Source organism: Micromys minutus (assembly GCF_963924665.1).
Source record: "Micromys minutus genome assembly, chromosome: 2".
In the NCBI taxonomy this organism is placed as follows: Eukaryota; Metazoa; Chordata; class Mammalia; order Rodentia; family Muridae; genus Micromys; species Micromys minutus.
In genome coordinates, this window is record NC_137971.1 from 55,101,179 (window position 1) to 55,126,067 (window position 24,889).

Here is a 24,889-nt window from a genome sequence, read left to right on the forward strand (position 1 = left end):
TGCAGATGTGAACCACCCCCAGTGTGTGCATGTCATGTTCATGTGTGTGTGTGTGCATAGGTATGTGTGTGTGCGCATGTGCAGATATGTGCATTCGAGTTGGCTAGAGGAGAAAGTCAGGTGTCTTCCTCTAACACTTTCCTCCTAATGCCTTGTGATAGGGTCTCTCACTGAATTGGGCGCTCACTACTACAGCTAGTTTGACTGTACAGAGAGATCTCAGTGTCCTCTTGCCTTTGCCCCCACCTCACAGTGCTGAGATAACATGTAACCACACTTGGCTGGGGAGTCAGCCTCGGATCCTCATGTTTGCACAGCAAGTGCTCTTACCTGCCCATCCCCCTCATCCCTGAACCTAACTCTTAAGAGGCCATGAGTCAGCCCACAAGCTGAGGGTCAGCCTCCCCCTACCCAGACTAGATCTAACTTGCCCTCTGTCCCACAGTGTGCCCCAGGCGGCTGCCTCATGGAGCTCTGTATCCAGCTGAGCATCATCATGTTGGGCAAGCAGCTAATCCAGAACAATCTCTTCGAGATCGGCATCCCGTAAGTGGAACCTGCCATGGTGGGGACAAAGTGATGTGGGGGACACTTGGGTGGACTCTAGTATAACAGGAGAGGCGTCAGCCTCTTTGGAAATAGAGGACATCAGAATCTAGGAGGTGAGAAAATGGGGAGAGGGGCTTGGAGCAAAAGTTGCCCCATTGTAGACAAGGAGGTATGAAGCTCCACTTTCAGGGTGCCCCACAGCCTGGCTGAGTGCTGGCTCCTGAGCGGCAGAGTGTCTAGCCAGGGGTTAGTCCCCTCATTTTGCTCCTCAGAGGTGCAGGTTCCCTGGAGCCAGGACCTGAGGAGAGGCCTCAGGGACATAGCACAGCATACACTTCTCCTTCCAAGGGCCTCCCATGGCGATAGGTGGCCTCTTCCTTTCCCTGCCCTTCAGCATCTTAAGAACTGTGCTGTATCCCCTCAAATTAATAGCCTCTTTTCCTATATTATTGTTTCATATATACATATGTGTATGTATATGTACCCACAAATACTTAATTACAACCTTTAAAAAAAAAGAACTGTGCTGTGCTGCCTCTGGGAGAAGGGCAGAGCGATCAGTCAGTCCCCTTCCAACAGGCATCGAGCCCGGCACGGTAGTACATGCCTTTGCTCCCAGCGTGAGGGAAGGAGAGAAAGGTGGATCTCTGTGAGTTTGAGGCCCACCTGGTCTAATAGTGAGACCCTGACTCAAAACAAAACAATAAAAGAAGATGCCTCTTTCTGGACACTAACCAGTGGTTTAGGCTTAGAGCAGACAGGGCAGCCTCCACCGCTGGCCGCCTGCTGACACAGCGCCCCCTGCAGGAAGATGAAAAAATTCATCCGCTACCTGAAGCTGCGCAGGCAGAGCCCCTCAGACCGTGAGGAGTACATGAAGCGGAAGCAGCGCTATGAGGTGGATTTCAACCTCGAACCCTTCGCTGGCCTCACGCCCGAGTACATGGAAATGAGTGAGTGCTATCCCGGCCAGGGCGGTGGGCACAGGTCGTGGGGGGATGCAGACAATGACGATTGATCTTGGTATAGTGACCTGCCTGTGACCCCAGAACTTCGAGGCTGTGGCAGGAGGCTCTTGACTATGAGGCCAGCCTGGGCTACATAATGAGACCCACTCTCAAAAATCAAAGCAAACAACAACAAAAGAGAAACCAATCTAGGGAGAGGGCTCAGTAAATTATTTTATGAGCTCTAGAATTTAAGTTCAATCCCTGGACCCACATTTAAAAGAAGAAGTTATGGTGATATGTGCTTGTAATCCCAGTATGGAGGAGGCAGACAAGAGCGTCCTTGGGGTTCCCTAGCCAGCCAGCCAGCCTAGCCTGATGAGTGACAAGCCAATAAGAGATGGGTGCCAAAAACATACAATGGGCCATACCTGAGGAGTGATACAGGAAGCTGACCTCTGACCTTCACATATACCTGTGGTGCACAAACACACACACACACACACACACACACACACACACACACACACAGGCTAGGTTAGAAACAGGGAAAGGACCATGGGCTGGGATGCCCACGACCTGACCCTCAGTGCACTCACCCTTTCATCAGTGAGGCAGGAGTAGGAGATGCTTAGCCTAGATTCTTGGCTTTAGGTTCTGTTCCTCCCCAGGGCTATAAACACTGTCTCTTTTCTTCCAAACTTGTCTTCCAAAGACCCAGGACAGGCAGCACATGGTCACTTGCCACACTGTGACACATAAGGCGGAGCAAAAATTCCTTCTCCCTCTACTTCCCTCAACAGCAATACTAGCTCCATAGAGGCCTGGGCACTTGGGGACCATAGCCACACCCTTTTAAAGTCCTTCTTTGGGTCTGTGACACCTCTCTTCTTCCTGATACTTCACCAAGATACTTGACTCTGCCTGGGCTTTCTGTGACCCCAGCGTAAATCCAGTACTCATAGGGAAGCCTGGGAAAGCTTCATTAACAGCCAGTGTCCCTGCATAGATGGATGCTGGGAGATAGGCAAAGCCAGGTGTGGCCTGTGCAGCCTTGGGGCCTCCCAGGCTCCCGTCTGTTGATCCAGCCCCTAAGCTGTGCTCACACCGAACTCCACGTTGTTCTGTAAGCATGCAGCTCAGGTGTGCCATGCAGCCTCTGCCTTTATGGTACCTCTGGTGGAATGCTCTCCCTCAAATACCTGCATGGATCCTCTCTCTTCCTTCCTTCAGGACTCTGAGTGTCTCCCAATAAAAATTTTCTCTGACCACGGTGGCTAAAAAAGTTAGTCCTTCCCCATGCCTAGGACCTAACTCCTCCTCTGGCCCCATTTTAATTCCTTTTTTGTCTGTCTCACAAAAGGATGGAGCCCTGTCCCACCCTAGAATGGGCCCAAGTACACTCGGTGCATGTCTGAGTATACAGCAGATGCTCAGTGCATGGTCACTGAACGTATGGATGAGTGAACACACACAGGAAGACTCAGTGCAAGGGGCTTAGAATGGGATGACCTCAGCCACCGTGGACAGGACTCGAATATGCAGAATCAGGCTTGCCCCAGGTCCTAGCATGGGAGGGACTGCTCTGGATTCTGTGTTATTCACAGTGCTGAAAAGCAAGCCAGGCCTGGCCTGTAGTGGCCACATTGCTCCTCCGCTTTGGCTTGGAGGGCAGTGATGAGCAGGTGACCTCTAGGCTGCAGCACTCTGCCCCCAGAAACACCTCCCAGCCACTCTCTGTTTGCTTATGTGGTTCCAGGCTGGTTGTTCCCAACTGGAGTCATCTCGCCCCAAGATTCAGGAGAGTATGAAGCTAGGGAGCAAACAGGACTCCAGGCTCCTTTGTTCCCCTGTTCATCCCCAGGGTCAGTAGAGTGTGGGCACTGGTCCCCCTTCCCCTAAAGTTGAGCCCCTGCTCTGAGGAACAAGTTGAGGAGGCTTTAGGAAACAAGATGCCACGGAGAAGTGCCCTGCAGTTGACTGAAACATGGTCAGTTATCTTACTACTGAACTCTCACCTGAGGCTGCCATGATTCTCCAGGGCTTAGGAATAAGATCTCAGGGACAAAGGTCTGTTATGTGTCGAGTAGCCCAGCCCAGTCCAGCACCCAAGTGCATTCCTCACCTGGCTTTCTCTCTGTCACATCAGCTGCCATCTTGTCCTCCAGGAAAACCTAAGGCTAGCACAAGATCTCACAGATACAGGTGGGAGGCTTTCCCACACCAACTTGAGCTCCGGAACCCTTCGCTCCCACTTGTCCCCTTCATGATGGATGAGGCAGTGACATCACTCCGAAGTAGAAAAACCAAGTAGGACTTCAGTGGAGTGTTTGCCTAGCATGTGCAAGGCCCTGGATTCAATCTCAGCATAAGCCGAGCATGGTAGTGCAGGCCTGCACTGCAGTCTCAGCACTTGAGAAGTGGAGACAGAACCATCAGAAGGTCAAGGCCATGTTTGGCTATATGGTAAATTGGAGGCCAACCTGGGCTACTACATGAGATCCTGTGTCAGAAAATGTTTTAAAGTGGGAAAACCCACCTACAACAACCTTGAGCCTAATCCTCAGCAGTCACGGCTGGTCCTACTTCATCATAACCTCACACACACACACACACACACACACACACACACACACACACAAAACACAACAGCAGAGGCATCCCATCCCACTGCCCCATACTTCAGGGCCAAAGATAGGTCACCAAGACATCTGGGAGATAGTTCCCACAGCCTCTTGCCCTGCTCACCCTCTAACAATGGCTATACTCAGCCATCTGAGCACTGGGTGACATTCGGCAGCTTCCTTGTTTACCCCCTGGCACGGAGCACCCTTGGACCAGGTCCTGCCATACATCTCCTGGACCAGCTCTCTGACTCTTGTCCCTCTGGTAACCTTTTCCTGACCTTTTTCAACTCAAGTTAACTGAGGCTTCTAGGGCTAGTGAACAGCAGCCTGAAGTCTGGAGACAGAAGGCTGGGATGATCTCAAAAGACAGATGTCCTCCTACTCTCCTAGGCCTGATGGGAGAGGAAAGGAAGGACTCTTGAGACATAGTAATGGGAGCGGGCCTTCTTGACCATAGGAAGATTTGGGCACAGGGCTGGGCCAAGCCATGCTCTCTTATTCTGCACCTATGAACAGAGGTTTCATAAGATCAGACCTGTGAACTTCAAGCATGCCTGTAACTCAGGAGTCATACCAGGGTGAACCAACCAGAGTGCATTTATAGATGAGTGTAAAAATCACACAGTGTAGAACTGGCAAGATGCCTCAGTACATGAAGTGCTTTCTGCACAAACATGAAGACGTGAATTCAGTCCCCGGTATACTTGTAAAAAGCCAAGGGTGGTGGTATATTTGTAATCCTAGCACTGAGAAGCTAGAAACAGGAGAATTCCTAGAACTCTCTGGGCAGTCATTCTAGCCTACTATGAGCCCCAAGTTCCAGTGAGAGCATCTACTTAAAGGAAGGGAGGGAGGGAGGGAGAGAGATAGGAAGAAGGGAAAGAAAGGAGGGAAGGAGGGAAAGAAAGATAGGTGGGTGGCACCTGAAGACCAGCATTTACAATGTCTTCTGGTCTCCATGCACACATGCACACCCATGCACATGTGCACATACATATGCAGACACACAACAAATAAATAATTCAGACATGATGGCACAGTGCCATACTTGGGAGCCTGGGGCAGAAGGATTGTCACAAGTTCAAGGCCAGCCATGTTGAATTTTAGATTCAGTGATTTCTGTCTTTAGTGCCCTGGACCTGGGCATTGTCCAAGATGGCAGTGGCTCTCTCCCGAGAGGCTCCATGTACTTGTATGCAGGTCCATGCGGATGGGCAGGGTACCAGGCAGCCCTGGTCTGAATAATGCTGGGTATAGGGCACCTCATAGCTGCACTGCTGACAGTGTGCAGGGTGCCACTCGTTGTGTGCAGGGCAAAATGCGGCTGCACCATTGACACCATGTTCTCCCTGCAGTCATTCAGTTTGGCTTTGTCACCCTGTTTGTCGCATCCTTCCCTCTGGCTCCACTCTTCGCCCTGTTAAACAACATCATTGAGATCCGCCTGGATGCAAAAAAGTTTGTCACCGAGCTACGGAGGCCAGTAGCCATCAGAGCCAAAGACATCGGTAAGTGAGTTGGGAGATGGGCTCAGAGCACATGGGCAGGTGCCACTCTTGAGAAACTAGCGGGCTCCAGCCCTGTGCTCCCTACCAGGGCTTTCCCACCACCTTCCCAAGTGGTGCAGGATGTTAATCATGTCCCACTGGTCCCCCAACCTCCAAGATGTCTCAGCTACCAATAAGATATGGAACTGTTTGTCAGCTGTCTGCCTGTCTCAGCCATCCACTGATGTTGCTCTCCCAGGCATGTCTGATAATCTGTGGTATTGTGACATGACATTGTTATCCACAAAGTTCATGTTCCCGAACAACACAACTGAAGTTACAAAAAAAAAAAAATCACACACACACACACACACACACACACACACACACACACACACCAAAGACATGTTTTAAGTAAATTTGTGATGACTCTCCTGGGGCGCAGGGTGCATCAGACATGAGGGGACTTTTTTCTCCATGCTTATTCTCAATGCCCCATCCCCAACAGTGGGGTGGCCCCAGAGCTAAAAGATAGACATGGAGACAGAGCACTGGCGACTCAGCAAGTGCCCCCTGCCTCCTGTACAACTACAGCTCATGGGAAAGAACAGTGCTCATAGGAAAGAAAGGAGCTGGGGCTGGAGGGAGTGTGCACCAGTTAGAAGCATTGGCTGCTCTTACAGACCTAACTTCATGTTGTGTATCTAACCAACTAATCTCATGTTGGGCATCTCACAATCTTCATCTCTAGGGGATCCAATGCCTTCTTCTGGCCTACAAGGGCACCTACACTCATACATACACATACCCACACACACAAGTAAAACCTTTTAAAAATGTTTTTGGAAGGGATGCCTTCTATAGCCAAGGAAGTATAGTCTTATCCTTGACGACTTCCCCATGAAGTTCAAAGCCAGGATGAAACTCAGTGTGGGACTGTGGACCCTGAGTCTTCTGCCTGCAGTGTACATGGAGAACGGGGGTGGAGAGTGGGGTACACAATACTTCAGCAGCCCATGGCATCAAAGGAACGCCACACATCTCCCTGGTAGTGAGCATCCCATCATCAGAGGCACTTAAGAAGAGACACTGAGTGTATCCAGGAAGAGTAGAGGACATGAAAGATGGGCTTCACAGAGCTCCCGATGCCATGAGTACCTCAACCAGAGTCAGTAGGGATGCTGTCCTCCTTTTCCTAAAGGAGACCCACTATTCTTTAATCCATCTCCTCTTGAACAGTCTCAGTGAGAAGGGCATCTTTGTGCAGACTAAATCACGTGAGGGAAGCCATTGGTCACCTCCCCATATAGATTATAGTCCCCTAGTGATAAGGGATCATTGGGTTAGGTTCTGTGACACAGACAGGAATTTGCAGGACTGTTAGGGGTGGTATTGGCCTTTCTAAGATTCCCAGCCCCCTGCACCTCCAGGTCATTCCATGGGGAACTCAGGTAGTGCCACCCACACCTGTGGGAACCTCAGAGTGCACCATTCACTCCATATTCTCTCCTGCTTTAGTTAGAGTCTCCTCCAGGCTAGATGCTCCTTAGGCTGTCCACTGGCTTCTGGCAGCGTGGCCAGTCCCCGCCAGGAATAATTGCATCCTACAGCCTTCCAGCTGCCTTTGAGGGGAGGTGGGCTGGGCTCCTCTGAGCATCCCTACAGTAAGCTGGATGGAATTGCCATAGCCTGGGCACTGTGGCTTCCTGATGCCACCTCCTACCCAGGCAACTCAGGCAATAAAAACAGACACCTAAGTGGGCCTGGATTCTGCCCACAGACTTTAAAAGCACTAAAATTCTCTAGACAAGCTGACCCTCCCAGCCCCCAAAGTCCCCTATTCTGCCCCACTGTGGTCATAGGGTAAGTCACATCCAGGTATGGCTAGATTGGTGACTTCGGAGCTATAAGAGCCCTTCAGGAACTCTTGGCTTACCTTAGCTTTGGAATACAACTGTTCTTAGTGGAAGGCCAAGTGCAGCCAGTTTCTCTTCTGTTCTTAAAATGTAAAAGCCATTCTCCAGAGGGCTGTTACAGGAACAGCCCTGGGCCATGTCTGAGCAGCAGGATGGGCACCCCACACCCTTCTCTAAGACAAGTCCAGAGGTGTGTCTATTGCAAAATTCTCCTGGAACTTTCTGCTTGTTGGGCCCTTGGAGAAACCTTGGAAGAAGCCTGGGCAGGGTCTCATTTCCACTGCCCAGAAAACCAGAGCCCCTTGGCTCTTAATTGAATAGAGGATCAACATTGCAAACTGTGTACTGAATGCTGGAGACCCTAAGGGAACTTGGGCTCTACTAGGTAATTTTAAGAAACTCTTTAGTTTACTGTCCCATAGTTAGAAAGGAAAAAAAAGCATATGGCCACATTGTCCGCTGTTGAGTCTGTGAAAATGCCCCCAGTGAAATTCCTAGTGTGTATGCCACTATTTGGTGAATTCTGCTTCAGGACAGAGGCTGGCTATCCCTAGAGGGAGTATCCTCCAAAAACCTAGAAACCCACCAAGGAGAACAGGATAATGTGGGTGGCCTCCTGGCTTCCCTGGCTTCCCCACCCCCATGGGGCTCCTGGTGTGTCCTCAGAGCTCTCCCTCCAGGCTCCTTGCTTTTTCCCAGGCCTCACGGATCAGCGGCTGCTTCCTGGTTCCTGCCCAGTTGGTTGGAGGCGTGATCTGCCTTTCACATGCTTGTTTGTGGCCTCCTGTGCTATAACCTTTTGCTCAAAGGGGCTTTTGTCTTCCTCCTCTGATCCGTGCAGAGCCTCTGGGACAGTGTTCCCAGGGGACAGGAGACCCAGTGGCGCCGGTGGCCTGCACCCCCACAGACCCTGGCTAGTAGCAGCTGTGCTCTTGACTACAGAAGCCTTTATCTCACGACCTCTTGGAAGGAATTCTCTGTTGGGGGCCAACACAATGTATGTAGGGAATCCCAGAATGCCGGTTTTCAGGCAGTAATGACTTCCTTTGCTATAATGCATATAGACGTTCTAGCCACTGGTCCCAGCACTGAGATGAGTGGGTGCCATACTCTCATGGAGCACCTGGCCTGCCCAGCATGCTTCCTTATCAAGCTATTAGAAATGGGGTTTGGAGTCCTCTGGAGTGGTAGAGGAGAAGGAAACAGAGGAGGAGGAGAGGAAGAAGGAGAAAAGGAACCACATGTAATCTCACACACCCCGAATCCCACTACTCAAGAGATAAAAGCAAAAAGATCAGACATTCAGGGTCTCCCCATTTCAAGTTTAAGCTACATTAGAACCTGTCTCCAAAAATAATAAATAAAGTAAAAACCAACTTTAGCTAGCTACTCTGGCACATGATTTTGTTTCCAACCGGAAACAGAGGCAGATGGATCTCTGTAAGTTCCAGGTCAGCTAAAACTAACAGTGAGACCCTGTCTCAAACAATTGAAGAAGGGAAAGGAAAAACTTTCTGCTTCCATTCTGACTGGAATTCTGAGATTAAAGTACATTGCAGAGTTATCAATCACCTAGCAGTTCTATTCCTGGTTTATGCCCTGAAAAATTGAAAAGAAATGTTAAAATAAAAACATATCTACAAATGGAGCATAGCCATGCTTGTAAATCTAAGTGCACTCAGAAGGATGAGGCAGGGGATTACTATATGTTTAAGGTCAGCCCAAGCTACATAATGAGTTCCAGGCCATAACCTGGGTTATAGAGTAAGATCCTGTCTCAAAAATAGATCTATGTATTAAGTTAATAAAATAAGCTTCAATGTGAGTTTTGCCCATTGTGAAATGCATCAGGGGCAAATGTTGAATAAGATGAAGTAAGTTGGAGGCCATCCTGAACTTTGCTTTGCTTGGCTAGGGCTTCAGCCTAGGCAGAATACTTGGCTATCAAGCACAAAGGCCTGGGTTTGACCCTACCACCACCACACAACTCAGGTGCAATGGCACATACCTGTAATCCTAGCACATGGGAAGTAGCAGCAAAAAGATTGGGAGTTCAGAATTATCCTTGGCTCACAGGTTCATGGTGAAGCTAGTCTGGGCTACATGAGACTGAGAGAGAAGGAGTGGGGAGAGGAAGGAAGGAAGGAGGGAGAGGGTAAGGAAGGAGGTAAGGAAGGAAAGAATGAGGGAGGGAAGGAAGAAACGGAGGGAAGGAAGAAGGGAGAGAGGTAAGGAAGGAGGAAAGGAAGGGAGGGAGGGAGGGAGAGAAGGAAGGAGGAAAGGAAGGGAGGGAGAGAAAGAAGGAGGAAAGGAAGGGAGGGAGAGAAGGAAGGAGGAAAGGAAGGGAGGGAGGGAGGGAGGGAAGGAGAGAAGGAAGGAGGAAAGGAAGGGAGGGAGGGAGGGAGAGAAGGAAGGAGGAAAGGAAGGGAGGGAGGGAGGGAGAGAAGGAAGGAGGAAAGGAAGGAAGGGAGGGAGGGAGGGAAAGAAGGAGGGAGGAAGGGAGGAATAAAGCAAAGAGCTAAAGCAGCAACAAGTGTCTGGTGGCTCCAAGAGATGGCATCAGGAGCTCCCTGTATGTAGGGAAGAGCTATAGTCGGGTAACCTGCAGGAGCTGCCACTGCCAGCCACAGGATCTCCACAGGAAATCTGTCTTACAGGAGTGGCTGCTATCCCCCACTGTGGTTCAGGGTATACAACTCTGGTCATCAAGCCTGGGCTAAAGGAGTGTTTACCTGCTAGGCCATCTCACTAGCCCACCAGTTTTTATGAGTGTGCAGCCAACAGGCCTGCCTCTGTGTCCTCTCTTCTGTATTTTGCTTGTTTGTTTGTTTGTTTGATTTTCTGAAAAGGCTTTGCACACTCCTGTAGCCTGTCAACAAACGCCTAATGACTCAATGCTATTTGAGGCTCAGGAGACACAAGAATGCACAGGCCACAGCCTGCTCTGAGTCTAAGAGACCAGGCATGAAGCACTCCCACGGGTAACTGAAATATATTTGCAATGACCTCACAGGGATACCCTTCCTTCCTAGTCAATGACCTCACAGGGATACCCTTCCCTCCTAGTCAATGATCTCACAGGGATACCCTCTCCTCCTAGTCAATGACCTCACAGGGATACCCTCCCCTCCTAGTCAATGATCTCACAGGGATACCCTCCCCTCCTAGTCAATGACCTCACAGGGATACCCTCCCCTCCTAGTCAATGACCTCACAGGGATACCCTCCCCTCCTAGTCAATGATCTCACAGGGATACCCTCCCCTCCTAGTGTCTTTGTTGGCTTTCTCATCATGCCTATGGGATTTTCGGTATGCAGGATCTATCTGTCTAACACTTCTGCTAGCAGGAAGCTAGACAGAACCATCATCATCACAAAAGTCTCATTGCTGTCAGGGAGATTTTTAACCTGGAGTCATCTCTGGCTGGGGCAGGAGGATATACCTAACACATGCACACTGCTGTAGCTTTGGCTTCTGGGATGCCCAGGGCTGAACACCTGCTGGCCACCAGTGTTAAGCTCAAAACTGAGGGCTTGGAAGCTGCCACACTGCTTCTAGGTAGGGAGGTCAGTGTGTACCACTAGGCCATACACCGCACCTGGAACAAAACAGCTGCCATAATTTCCCCAAAGGCAGAGATGATCGGATCTACCCAGGTGACTTCTGAGAAGAGCTGTCAGACCTGGGAGCCAGTACTGGGAATGACATATAGACAGGATATGCTCTTGGCCTAATGGAGTACACTTCAGGATAGGACCCCTGGGTACACACCCAACCTCATGGGTGGAGTCTGGGCTGGGCCATGCAGAGCATGGAACTCCCTGTAGGAATCTCATTCTTAAGGCCCCAACCAGCCCCTCGCCTCCTTCCTGGGCCTTGCTCCTCCTCCTTTTTAGTGGAAGACAGCCAAGGGAGCAAGGTCCCACCACACTAGGTATAGACCTTCTGCCCATCTGGAAGCGTAGTAGTGGAATCACAGTGGTTGGCTGGTGGCTGATGAGCATCATCCCTGAGGCGAGATCCCAGCCTCACCAGTCAGGATGCCCTAGCCACAGCTACTCAAGCACTGGCGCTGAAGCCAAGTCACTGGCTACAGGAAAGGGATCTTCCTGCACTGAGCACCTACAAACAGGTTCATAGGGAAGGTCCAGGGTCACTAGGGACCATGGCATCTAACAGGCACCCTGTTAGGCATTTACTTGTTGGGTTACATACGGTGACATAGTAACACAGTACAGCTAAGGGCACTAGTGTTCCCTGGGCTCCTTCTTTGTCTTCCCCAGCATTGCTTGGGGTTGGCCTTCTAGCTGCCCCAGTGCCTACAAGGTTGGGCCCACCCAGGCACTGTCTGGACACCACACCACAAACCATGCACCTGATCACAGGCACCCCCATCTGCTTCTCCTCTAGGTATCTGGTATAACATTCTCAGAGGTGTCGGGAAGCTGGCTGTCATCATTAATGTAAGTGATGGGGGTGGGGATCCTGGCTGGGCAGTGAGACCACCCAGGCTGTTGGGAGGGCTGTCTCTCTTTAGAAACTTCCCTTGAGGACTAGGGCTGTGGCTCAGTAGATAGCATGCTTGTGTAGCAGGCAAGAGGCCTGAGTTTCATCTCCATCATTGAAGAAACCCTGGGTGGTGGAGCACACCTGTTCTTCCAGCACTAGGGGTGGCAGTGGGTGGTGGGAACAGAAGGATAGAAAGTTCAAATCTAGCCTAGGCTACATAAGACCCTGTCTGCAAGCAAACAAGCATACAAACCACCCCATTTGTAATATAGCTGAGAAGGGAGAGACAAGCTAGCACCTCTGTCTCCATCAATCCCAGTATTACACTCCTTGATTTCTTCCCAGCCCATGACCACATCTTCCCAGGTCATGGTAATGGTCTCAGGTCAGGAGTGGCATAGCCCTTAGCCATTATGGTCCTAACAGGCAGCAAAGCCCAAGGTTGGCTCAGTAGTGTGAGCACCACGAGTGGACCTCCAGCATCCACAGCAGTGTTCCATAACCTTCCACCTCTCCATCCACTGACTGAGCCCCCATATGCAGACCCTGTGCACATGGGAAGTAGAGGTGGCTCCCAGGACAGTAACTGGCCCAGGGCGTCCAGTGCAGGAGCACCTAGACTCAAGTTCCTACCAGGCATAGGGATGATGTTTGAGTTACTCCAAACTTCACCCTGTTCTTCCTTCCTGCCAAGTGCCCACTTCTCCAATAAAGGCCTTGAGGGCCTTGTTAAAGGAACTGAGAAGGCCTGAAACATAATATCTATGTTGCTGGGAGAGCAACAGTAGGGTCCAAAATGAAGGGACCTTGGAGTACAGCCCATGTGAAGCCAGGGCACACATAAAAAATTTCATGAGGACAAGAGCAACAATGTTAGGAGTTCCCAGGATATCCTGAAGCCTCTGTATTACACCAAACCGTTACTCTGCACACAGCTGGAGGAGGCATGGCTGACAAGCACCATGTTACAGCTAAGGCTCGGAGATGGCAGGTGACACAGCCAAGGTTCTAGAAGCCATCAGAGGCTACTGGGCTTCAGACCCCTGCATGAAGTCACTACAAGACAGTTCTGCCTTAGAGGTAGGCAGAAACTTCAAAGATTGCAGCTTCCTTCTTTGGACTCTTGAATTGCTGTAGCAAGCCCAGGAGGTGAGGTCTGTGCTCAGTGGACACGGTCAATCAGTTGAACAAGAACAAAAGGATGACAGAGAGGTTGGGAGCTTCTCCCTGAGCCACATAGCCTGTGAAAGGCAGCTCACCATCCCTGTGGTCCCTGATTAAGGACCACCACCATAGACATTCAGGCTCCTGCAGAATAGGACAGGAACCTCCTGACCCTTCATTCACTCATGTGGCACCCCTGCTGTGCCCTACCCTGCCTCACACTGGATCCATGCTCACTCCTTTGCCCTGCAGGCCTTTGTGATCTCCTTCACATCTGACTTCATCCCTCGCCTGGTGTACCTCTACATGTACAGTCAGAACGGGACCATGCACGGCTTTGTCAACCACACACTCTCCTCCTTCAATGTCAGTGACTTCCAGAATGGCACAGCACCCAATGACCCACTGGACCTGGGCTACGAGGTTCAGATCTGCAGGTACTGCCTTCATGTCTCCCTCTGAAGAGAGCCTCTTATACAGAAAGCTGGGAAAAGCTATGGAGGAGCCAGGCTTCCTTCATGGGCAGGACTCAGTGATGACTTACATGTAATTTGTGAAATGACTGCAGGGGTGACACATGCCTGTAACCCCACACTCAGAGCCTGAGGCAGGGGGATGGCTATGAGTTTGAAGCCAACATGGACTACGTAAGACCGGGTCCCAAATGTAGTATACTGGGAGGTGAAAACAAAAGATCAGAGGTTTAAGGCCCTCCTCAGGTACAAAGAGATTGAGGCCAGTCTGTGCTACATGAGATCTTTTCTTCAAATAACAACATCACCTGGAGAGATGGCTTAGCAGTTAATAGCACTTGTTCTTGCAGAGGACCTGTGTTTGATTCCCAGAACCTACAAGGTGGTTCATAATCATCTATAACTCCTGCAACAGGGGATCTGAAGCCTTCTTCTGGCCTCCATGGGCAGTAAACATTCATGTCATACATCATACACAAATATTCATAAACATAAAATAAGTAAACATATACATATGTTTATATATACATATATATTATTTCTTTTCAGACAAAGTTTGTAGCTCACTATTTAGCCCTGGCTGTCCTGGAACTCACTATGTGACAGACTGGCAGGGAGGGGCAGAGAGCTTTCTCTGTGCCTGGAGCTCTGGTTTTACACACGATCTGTTCCCTGGAAGCCAACACGATGCGTTAGCACATGCTCTGGTGTGAGTATGGGTTATCCCTAAGGATTCCCATGGGGGAAGCTCCTCCTCAGGGTGGCAGAGGAGAGACACCTTTAAGAGGTGGGGGACCTCACACTGTTACCCCAATACTAAGGAGATGGAGACAGGAGAAATCAGGAGTTCAAAGCATTATATTAAGTTTGAGGCACTTAGGCTAATGAGAACCTATCTCAAATAAATAAATAAAATAAGTTTATACATTTATAAATGTATTACATATCATGTTTGTTATATATGGATAAGTAAGTTATAAACAATAAACGTATTTACTTATTTATCCCATTGACCTCAGGCTACTACAAGGAAAAAGAGAGGGGAGAGAAAAAGAAACACCATTTCTGTGTGTTTTGTGTTGGGGGATAGATCAGCAAGTATCCGGGATCTTCTTTAGAGGTCCCCTTAAAGAAAAGCTGAGGTGGAAGCTCAGAGGGCAGGTTTTGACAGTGCAGGATGATCTCCCTGTCTGAAGGCCGTCTCTCTGCACACAGCGTGGACAGAAATTCCCAGCCCAGGGACCAAGTTGAAAACAAAGCTCACCTTAGAAGCATGATGCTTTCCTCCCAACTCCACTGCCTAGCATCTCTGCAGATCACTCCGTTTGCCCCAGGGTCTCTGGGTCCTCAGCCTGGAGAAAGACGCTCAGACCCCTACTTCTTGCTAACCAAGGAAAAGACCAAATTCAGAGTGGTTTTCCTCTGGTGTTAGTAGCCTTGCTCCCTATAGAGACAGAATTTTGTGAGTGGAGCTGGGAGTCAGCTTGGGTCCCTGTGTGCTCACCATCAGTGCTGTTGGTCACTTTTAGGGAGACCAATAACAGCTCCCTCGGGAGGCAACTCAGTATTGGGGAGCAAAGGGGAGGAGAGGGACAGATGATCTGCCACTCCGTGGTGTCAAGGTACACAGCTCAGGGGACCACCTGAAAATCCAACCTCACATTGGGCAGCCACACTGCAGGGCAGCCAGCAAGCACCTCCCAGGGCACCATCCGACATTACAGAGTTCAGGGAGCATCACGAAGAGAAAACAGAAATCTCGTGTGTGTCTGCACACTCCTGGTAAAGTGGCGATGGTGCTGAGGGTAAGAGGCAGGGGGAACACATCTAGAGAATTCCAGGCCAAGCTGGGGAAGCAGAGCTCCAAGAACACAAGGCCAAGATCCCATCTATATTCCTGCTGACTTGGCCTTGTGAAAACAGAGGCTCTGGCCCCCAGCTCTAGCTCCAGCCAGACTTCCCTCCACCTGGATCACAATCCTGTAGGCACCTTGAGCTCAGCACATATACCAGACACACCCACCATAGCACCTCCCAAAGCTGGAGCCCAAGCCAGCCCAGAGCATAGCAGACGCAGTAGCTGAGACGAGGGATCTCTACAGGCCCCTGTTTATTTCTGTGCTAAAGCAAGCATGGCCCAGGTCAGCCCCATCTGCCCTGAGAGAACACATTCTCTTCTCCCCATGGGGGCTGGAGGAGGGCTGATTAGTAAAGCTAAGTAAGAGAAGATCTTCTTCTAAAGATCTTCTAAGGATCAGTATGGCTGGTGGGAGATAGTAACCGAAGGGCCATAGAAAGGGCTTTGAGGGATATATAAGAGTTTTCCAGGTGACCCAAGGTTTTGAGGGAAAGGAGGAACAGACATCTGTGGTAACTCTACGAGCACAGGCTGCTTGTCCCTGTCAGGGTGATAGTACAACCTCTGCTCGGCACCTGCTACTGTCCCCAGCCAGTCCCATCTGGGAAGCTGGTGGTTCCATGGCAAACAGGCCCTAGAGACTCCTGCCCAACTCCCTCCCTCAACTAAAAGTCCCATCTGCTGTGTTCTCACCTATGTGTCCTCTGGGATGGGGTCAGGCACTTGGTAGCTACTGATAGATGCTTATGACACAAACAACTGAGGGAATGCTCAGGCTGAGGCCTACAGAGGCCAAGTGAGTGCTCAGGGACACATGGCAAGTTGGCAGTAAATGTGAGCTGAGCATCAGGTTGTGCTTCTGAGGCCAGTGCCTCCTCCCGTGTTCCCTTCCTTGCTCTGGCCGTTAGTGAGCAGTCTGGGATATATCAGCTGCTCAACAGAGACCCTGTTCCTAACTTTGAGAATTGTATTATATTAGTTACACACACACACACACACACACACACACACACACATCTATTGCTGTGACAGAATACCTGACAAAAAGCAACTACAGAAGGAAAGGTCCATTCTGGTTCACAGTTTGAGAGTACAGGCTATCATGAGGGAAGTCAAGGCAGCAGGGCATGAGGCAGTTAGTCACATCATATCCACAGTCAGGAAACAGAGAGCTAGGAAGGCTTTTTTTTTTCTTTGTATTTAGTCTAGAACCTCAGCCCATGGGAGGGCTCCATCCACATGGGAAGGCTTCCCCCTTATGGGAGCTCCCCATCCCTGCCCACATTCCATGTGGGTCTTCCCACCATAGTTAAATCTCTCTGGAAACACCCTCGCACCTGTCCAGGGGTCCATGGTGATTCTATTACATTTGTTTGCTTTTTGATTATTTGTTTGTTTGGTTGGTTGGTTGTTTGGTTGGTTGGTGGGTGGGCAGTGGGGGTGGATGGGTGGGTGGGTGGTAGGTTGGTGGGTGGTGGATGGGTGGGTGGATAGTGGGTTGATGGGTGAGTGGGTGGGTGGTAGGCTGGTGGGTGATGGGTGATGGGCAGTGGGTTGTTGGGTTGCTGGGTGGTTAGGTGGTGGGTGGGTGCACATTTACCATGTTGAGTGCACATGGAGGGCAGAGAGCAACTTTCAAGAGTCATTCTCTCTCTCGATACCTTGTGAGTCTGGGAATTATGCTCTGGTAGTCAGATTTGGTAACCACTGAGTCATCTCCCCAGCCCTCCAAGGTGATTCTAAATCTTGTCAAGTAGACAATCAAGATCAACCATGTGGACTGAGTGACTAAGAACACTGGCTGTTCTTCCAGAGGACCCAAGTTCAGATTCTATAATCCGCATCTGGCAGCTTACAACCACCTGTAACACCAGCTCCAGGGTGATCTGCCACTCCCTTCTAACCTTTGAGAACGCTGCATGCACATTCATAGACACACATACACACATAATTAAATTTAAAAGGAAAAAATGTATCACCGTTTGTTAACTTGACACCAAACACACCACTTTAAATTAGGATGTCCCACCCCTGGCCCTAAAGGCTCAAATCCATTTCATAATACACACTACAGCAGCTAGTCTGTCTCAAATAGTCCTCAGAGTCTCAACATGTCTAACATTGTTCAAAGTCCCTGGTATCTGTTTTATGCCAAGCCCCTGGGTTCTAACCACCCCTTTCAACATGGAGAGAATTTCTAGGCAGAGAACAGTCCACCCCTTCAGCCAGCCACAGAGCCTGTCTCAGCCCTGAAGCATCTCTCTAGAGCCCAGAATCCACTTGACCTGCCCGTGATTCCCCATACCCTTTGCAGGTACAAAGATTACCGGGAGCCCCCGTGGTCAGAGCACAAGTATGACATCTCCAAAGACTTCTGGGCTGTCCTGGCCGCCCGGCTGGCCTTTGTCATTGTCTTTCAGGTATGTGTGTATTGGGGATGCCTGTCTTCAGAAAGGGGAGGGACATCACTTAGGAAGTACTGATACGGAAGGGATTGCTGACAGGGGTAGGAGCCCGGGACCTTGAGATGTTGATATGGACTCTAAGGGACCTGAACCCCAGTAGTGACCAAGAGAATGTCATAGAACAAGCAAATAAAACTGTGAGAGTTGTAGAAGTCATTGAGCAGACTTGCAGGAAGAAGCCAGTCTCTTTCCCCACTTGTCTCCCTCTGGGTCTCTGTGCCAGGCCAGGGCAAGTTCAGACTGGAGATAGCAACTCTAGCTCTCAGATAACTCCAGACCCTGGCTAGCAGCACCTACCACAGGCTGGACTCCAGACAGACAGACAGACAGACAGACAGGCATGCACGCACTCACACACACACACACACACACACACACACACACACACACAGTGGTTGAAGGGACAGAGAGGAATTACTGAGGCCCTTGTGTGCTGCCTGGGCCATGTCCCTGCACATCCCTCTGGCATCAAGAAAATCTATGCCAGAAAGACTGAACACTCGGAGCTGGGGAACTCCAAAACCAGGTCCTCCCTGCTAAGCTCCTTAAATGTGCTCCCTGGACCTGCACCTCTCTATTTGCCTTTCACTGAAGTGGGTACAGAAGGCATTTGGGCTAGGATTGGCATAATGCCCTAGTTCTTTATCTGTTGCTGTGATTCATACATGATCAAAACCAAGTGGAGGAAAACTTTGTTACATCATTTCTGTGGGGAGTCAAGACAGAAATTGGAGGCAGGAGCTGATGCAGAGGCCATAGGGGATGCTGCTTACTGGCTTGCTCCCTATATTTTGTTGGGCTTGTTTCTTCTCTAACCCAGAACCACCTGCCCAGGGATGGCACCTTCCACAGTGGGCTGGGCCCTTTTACGTTTCACAGTTATCTATCAAGATGATGCCTCAGATAAAGAGGTGGTTCAGCAGTTAAGAGCACCAAAGGACCTGAGTTCAATTCACAGCATCCATATGGCAGCCCACAACCATCTGTAACTCCAGTCCCAGGAGATTCAATGCCCTGAGCACCAGGCCCTCACAAGTTACACAGACATATACTCAAGAAAAACACTCAAATATATTAGCCAAAATAACTTTAAAAAGTTGTTATGAAACAAAAGAAAATATCCTTCAGGCTTGCTTCAGGCCAATCTGGTGAAGGCATTCTCTCTTTTAAAGTTCCATCTTACAGATGACTGTAGATTTTGTTAAACTGACAGAAAACTACCCAGTTCAAATTAGGGCTACTGAGCTCTAGGTCAGTGGTTCTCGACCTTCCTAATGCTGCTTGCAGCCCTTTAATACTGTTCCTGGTGTTGTGGTGGCTCCCAACCATACCATTATTTTATTGCTATTCCATAACTGTAATTTTGGACTCTGTAAGATTGTGATGTAAATATCTAATATGAAGGATATCTGACATGAGACACACACACTCCCAATGGAGTCTTGACTCACAGGTTGAAAACTGGTGCTCTAGGCTAAGGGCTGGGGGTGACGAGGGTTTGCACTGAGAACCACTCTACCTATCCCAGCAAGCACACGCTGCCCAAGCCACCAGGTCATAACAAGTCCGTAGCATCCTCAGTGGCTGGTCACTGACTCCCATGGCCAAGCTAGAAACAGGTGGGCAAGAGGGTTCCTAGCCAAGCCACAGTTCAGAGCTGGGAGCACAGTTGGGGACTCACCTTTGAACAGAGGGGAGCACAGCTAGGGGACTCACCTTTGAACAGAGGGGAGCACAGCTAGGGGACTCACCTTTGAATAGGGGGAGCACAGCTAGGGGACTCACCTTTGAACAGAGGGGAGCACAGCTAGGGGACTCACCTTTGAATAGGGGGAGCACAGCTAGAGGACTCACCTTTGAATAGGGGGAGCACAGCTAGAGGACTCACCTTTGAATAGGGGGAGCACAGTTGGGGACTCACCTTTGAACAGAGGGGAGCACAGCTAGGGGACTCACCTTTGAATAGGGGGAGCACAGCTAGGGGACTCACCTTTGAATAGGGGGAGCACAGCTAGGGGACTCACCTTTGAACAAAGACCAATCACCATGCTCAGGTGCCAAGAAATGCACCTCAAATGCTGAAGTTTTTCAGAGTATTTTCTTGACAACTTAGTTCAGATTCCTCAAGTAAGCTAATGGGGGGGGGGCACAAGAACCAGCTTCATTCCCAGCTTCCTAAAAAGAAAAAACAAAAACAAACAAACAAAAAACCCAAGTTTCCAGGGACTGCACCTCCTTGCCCTGTTTATACCTTCTGGGAAACTGAAGCCTAAAGGAATGGGGGCACACACACAGGGACAGAGAGTGAAGGAATGGGCTTTGCCACGTAGAACAGGTAGACAGAAGGTAGTGCATTGGTGGGACACACAGGTGTGGTGCACAGGTGCATAGGTGGGAGTACTCAAGTGTGGTACACAGGTGCATAGGTGGGAGTATTCAGGTGTGGTACATAGGTGCATAGGTGGGAGTACTCAGGTGTGGTACACAGGTGCATAGGTGGGAGTACTCAGGTGTGGTACACAGGTGCATAGGTGGGAGTACTCAGGTGTGGTACACAGGTGCATAGGTGGGAGTATTCAGGTGTGGTACATAGGTGCATATGTGGAATACACAGGTGGGATACACAAATGCATAGGTGGGAGTATGCAGGTGAGGGTGCACAGGTGCATAGGTGGGAGTACTCAGGTGTAGTGCACAGGTGCACAGGTGGGAGTACAAAGGTGAGGATGCACAGGAGCACAGGTGGGGTACACAGGTAATGTTGACACTAGGTAAAGGCTGAGGCATTCCCCAGACACCTCTGACCCTGTCCCCAATCACTGTTCTCCCTGCAGAACCTAGTGATGTTCATGAGTGACTTTGTGGATTGGGTGATCCCTGATATCCCCAAAGACATCAGCCAGCAGATCCACAAGGAGAAGGTTCTAATGGTGGAGTTGTTCATGCGTGAAGAACAGGGCAAGCAGCAGCTACTGGACACATGGATGGAGAAGGAGAAGCCAGGGGATATGCCTTGTAACAACCACAGCCCCACAAACCACCCAGAGGCAGGTGACGGCAGCCCTGTCCCCAGCTACGAGTACCATGGGGGTGCGCTGTAGCCATGATGGCAGGCCAGCAGGCTTCTAACCATCACCAAGTGACCACTCAGTTTCCTCTAGAGCCAGCACTTTTAGCCCCACTAGGGCTCGTGGCTCTTGTATTGTCTGGACATGTGGAGGGCCACTCTGATGTGACAACAGTCTTCTTTCTTCTTTCTGTTTCTTCTCATTTTTGCACAAGGCCATTATGCAGGGGAGTTTTTATCTTTAGTATTCAATGCCAAGGAAGGCTGGTGACGGGGATGAACAGGGCGAGGGCATGTTCCACAGACCTATGGGGGAACATAGAGCGCCCCTCCCCCGGGCAGCAGTAAGGTCCAGAGTCCACACCCTTACTCTGAAGGATGCCCTGAGACAGATGCAGAGTGGTGTCCAGGAACCTCCTAAGATTTTGCAGAAGGATGAACATTTGCAGGAAGACTGTCACCTGCTCTAGTTGGACAAGCTGGAAGAGTCCACTGTCTTTCCTCTGGGAGCTTGGAAGTTCAGACCCGGGGTCAGAAACAGGCCTGGCCACCCACACAGCACACACACGGTGGCTTCACATTTCACTCCAGTAACACAGGAGTACAGGGGCCCCCAGTTGACCAGTGCCCTTGGCATCCCTGGCAGGCTCCACACCAGCCACTCAAGGGCCCCTCACACGAGGCTAATGTCCTCTTTGTGAGACTAGCTGTGGTGACAGGCAGGGCATCTCTAAACAGGCTGGAGGGCTTCACCAAGCCCTGGGGCCTCCGTGAGTTCATTTTTCGCTTTTTAGACCATCTATTGGTTTTTGTCTAAAAATCAATAATGGGATGGATTTGAGGGATTTTCTTTCTGTAGCTCAAGGTGGAAGGAGTTTATTTCATTAGTTAACCAAATACTGAGAGGAAATTAAAATATCGTTACTACCAAAGATTTTTCTCAATAAAAGCTTCTATTTTGGTAACACATCTATATTTTCACTCGTGGGATGTGAGATCCTCAGCACTTACCATTGTAATAGCTTCTAAAACGAGCCTCATGGGCCAGCCTCATCTGATGTGCTAGCCAGCTGTGCAAGGCCTCTCAGCACCATCGCCAGAAGTGTCTTGCCCAAGCTGGAGAGGGTAACTCCCCACACTCGTCTTAGGGCAAGGCAGACAGTCCTGCCGTTGGCAGCTGGGGTCTGAGTCGTGGGCCTCAAAGGTTTTCACTGTTGGCTAAAATCATGAGACCTGATGCTTCTATTTTCTCTTGTGCCGTGACGTGGTTTCCGATGATATTTTGTATATAGCTACTGTATCCAAAATTAGATAATTACCAAAAATTCTTTTACAGAAACCATTTTTTTAAAAAAAAAAACAAAAACAAAACTGAATGTATACAGACCCACAGGAGACTGTGGCTGAGCGTTCATCAAAATAAATTTGAATACACAACCCTGGCCTCTCCTGATTGCTCTTTTCCCCTGACCTGCTCCTGTCCTGAGCCCTCATGAGCCCCGTGGTTAACACAGAAGATTTGAAAGCAACTGACCTGAGAACATTCCAGAACATTCCTTTCTTCCGTGGCAGGTGTCTGAATTGTTCCAGATGATCCTGGGATGCCATCTCCCTGTGCTGTGTGCGTGGGCTGTGCGGGTGTTTGTGTGTGCCTCTGAACATACACATGCATGTGTGTACTCATGGTGCTCATGTGTGCCTGCGTGTGTTTGTGTCTCCATGTTCCTGTCTGCATGTACACATGCATATACGTACCTGTGTGTGCACACAGGTATGTATGTATACCGATATGCTTCGGAAGTGCCTTGTGTGCTTATGTGTTACTCGCCTCCACATGCACACTCTGGTATGTGAGTGTGTTTATGCACACTCCATACAGGCATTCGTGTGTTTGCATTCACATATGCGCACATATGTATGTATGTATATATGTGTGCATCCATGCATCTGTGTACAGATATGCTTTTGTGTTTGGGTGTGGACAGGTGCGCTTGATCATGCTAGGTAAGGATTAAAGTTATCCTTAGCCAATTGTCCCACAGCCACACAGCTAAGGCACCATCTACAACCCAACACACTAGAATCAGCATCACATGTTGTCTCAAAATCCCATGGGGGGGCAACTTTAAGAGGCCAGTGTATTTGAGTAGGAAAGTGGGGACATTTATTTAAAGATCTGTCACCCATATTCAGCATAATTTCATAAAACAAAAGCTCTTTCTAAAACCCAAAATGTCAGTAAAGCAATAAGCCCTTTGGCTGTGGAGTCTGCACCCCACCTGGCCCTGGACCCTCACCAGAGCAGCAGCGGCCTCTGGTGCCCCCCTACTGGTGACTCTCTCACACAACACTGTAGAAAGCTGCGGTTTCTGATCTAACTGCCCTCGCCAGTGGGCCTGATGACATATACACCTTTAATCTCAGCACTCGGAAGGCAGAAACAGGTGGATTTCTGTGAGTTCAGGACATCCAGAGCTACATAGTGAGATCCTGTCTCGAAAAAGAGAAATCCATCTAAGCCCTAGAACACTTCCTTTTCATCTGTAGGATCCAGAGAGGACATCTGCGCAGTTCGCATTGCAGGGTCCCTCTTCTGAAGCCCACTAGGGTACGGAGTAAGGGTCTAGAGATCACATCATGCATGAGTTCCCAGACCTCTTACTAACTCTGAGGCAGAGGTCTCCCAGCAGAGCTTCCTCCCCACCTTGCAGAGCTGAAATAGCATTTGCAGGGACAGAATGAACATGCCCCCTCCCTCTGAGTGGCACTCCAGAGGGTGTCATGTGCTGACTCAGAAGATAACCATATATCCCACAACTTTATAATACCACAGGAAGTAAGATGCCAGCAGCTTTAGGATTGGGCAAGGCTGTCTTGAGTAATGGCACTGGGAACAAGCAATGAGAGCCCAGAAGCATGAAGTTCTGGAGGGAGGTCAGACAGGAAGAGCATGTGCAAAGGCCCTGAGGTGCCTGATAAGTTCTGAGATGGGAGAGGCAAGGAGGTGGCAAGATAACGGGGAGGACAGAAGACAGGACTGACCCAGGCAGGGCTCTCTGGCTTCATGGAGACTGAACGTGATGACCTGGGATGCCGGGAGAGGAGGGGATAGCACATCAGTGGAGGTTGGTTGACATTAGGAATTCATGCAATGGTCGAGGGGGGAAATAATGGGGCACCAAATAGAGGGTTGCAGGCAGGCATGCAATAAGTCCAGCATGAGGTGGATGGAGAATGGTTAATATTGCTATAAAAGCCCAGGACCTGATTAGCAAAACACCCCAGAGAACCAGGGGTGTTATTTTAGATAAGACTGTAGAGGCTTAGAGAGAGCTACATTCACCTAGAAAGCTGGCTGGAAGGCCATCTCTTCATACCAGAACTCGGCACCTAGCCTTGGATAATTCTACCTGCAAGCTTTGTGGATGGAGCAGGAGAGGGGAGGCCCTAGGTCTGCAACTTCAGTTTGTTTTTTTTTTTTTTTAAGGGTTTCTTTTATTCTTAATTGTATGTAAATGCACCTATCTGAATGTGGGTATATACACCTTAGTGCAGATAACCTCAGAGGCCACAAGTGGGTGTCAGGTCCCCTGGAGTTGGAGCCTCCTGATGTAAGTGCTGCGGGTTGATCTCGGATTCCCTGGAAGAGGAGAAAGTGCTCCTAACCATTGAGCTATCTCTCTGGTCCCAAGTTCTGCAAGTCTTACTAGGTGCATAATGAATCACGTCAGACATCAGGGGTGTTTTCGGGGTTTGTAGCCTGTCCTGATTATAAGGCAGCTCCAGTTGATCTACACCGTTGGTTCACTTCTTACTTGCTTCTAAG

At 49.8% G+C, this 24,889-nt stretch overlaps 1 protein-coding gene across 8 annotated transcripts in view; it reads left to right on the top strand.

Annotated features, from left to right (window-relative positions):
* ANO1 (anoctamin 1) overlaps positions 1-22,445 on the top strand; it is a gene marked incomplete at its 5' end in the record, with an annotated part of 147,934 nt that extends 125,489 nt beyond the window's left edge. For all 8 annotated transcript variants that reach the window (XM_080911309.1, XM_080911310.1, XM_080911314.1 and 5 more), the window contains 7 exons: positions 446-546; positions 1,357-1,502; positions 5,479-5,631; positions 11,938-11,990; positions 13,453-13,637; positions 17,846-17,951; positions 20,831-22,445. In XM_080911309.1, coding sequence (XP_080767435.1) covers positions 446-546; positions 1,357-1,502; positions 5,479-5,631; positions 11,938-11,990; positions 13,453-13,637; positions 17,846-17,951; positions 20,831-21,097 — 1,011 coding nt within the window. In that variant the 3' untranslated portion in view covers positions 21,098-22,445. The remainder of the gene's footprint in view (positions 1-445; positions 547-1,356; positions 1,503-5,478; positions 5,632-11,937; positions 11,991-13,452; positions 13,638-17,845; positions 17,952-20,830) is intronic.
* Between the last annotated feature and the right edge of the window lie 2,444 nt (positions 22,446-24,889).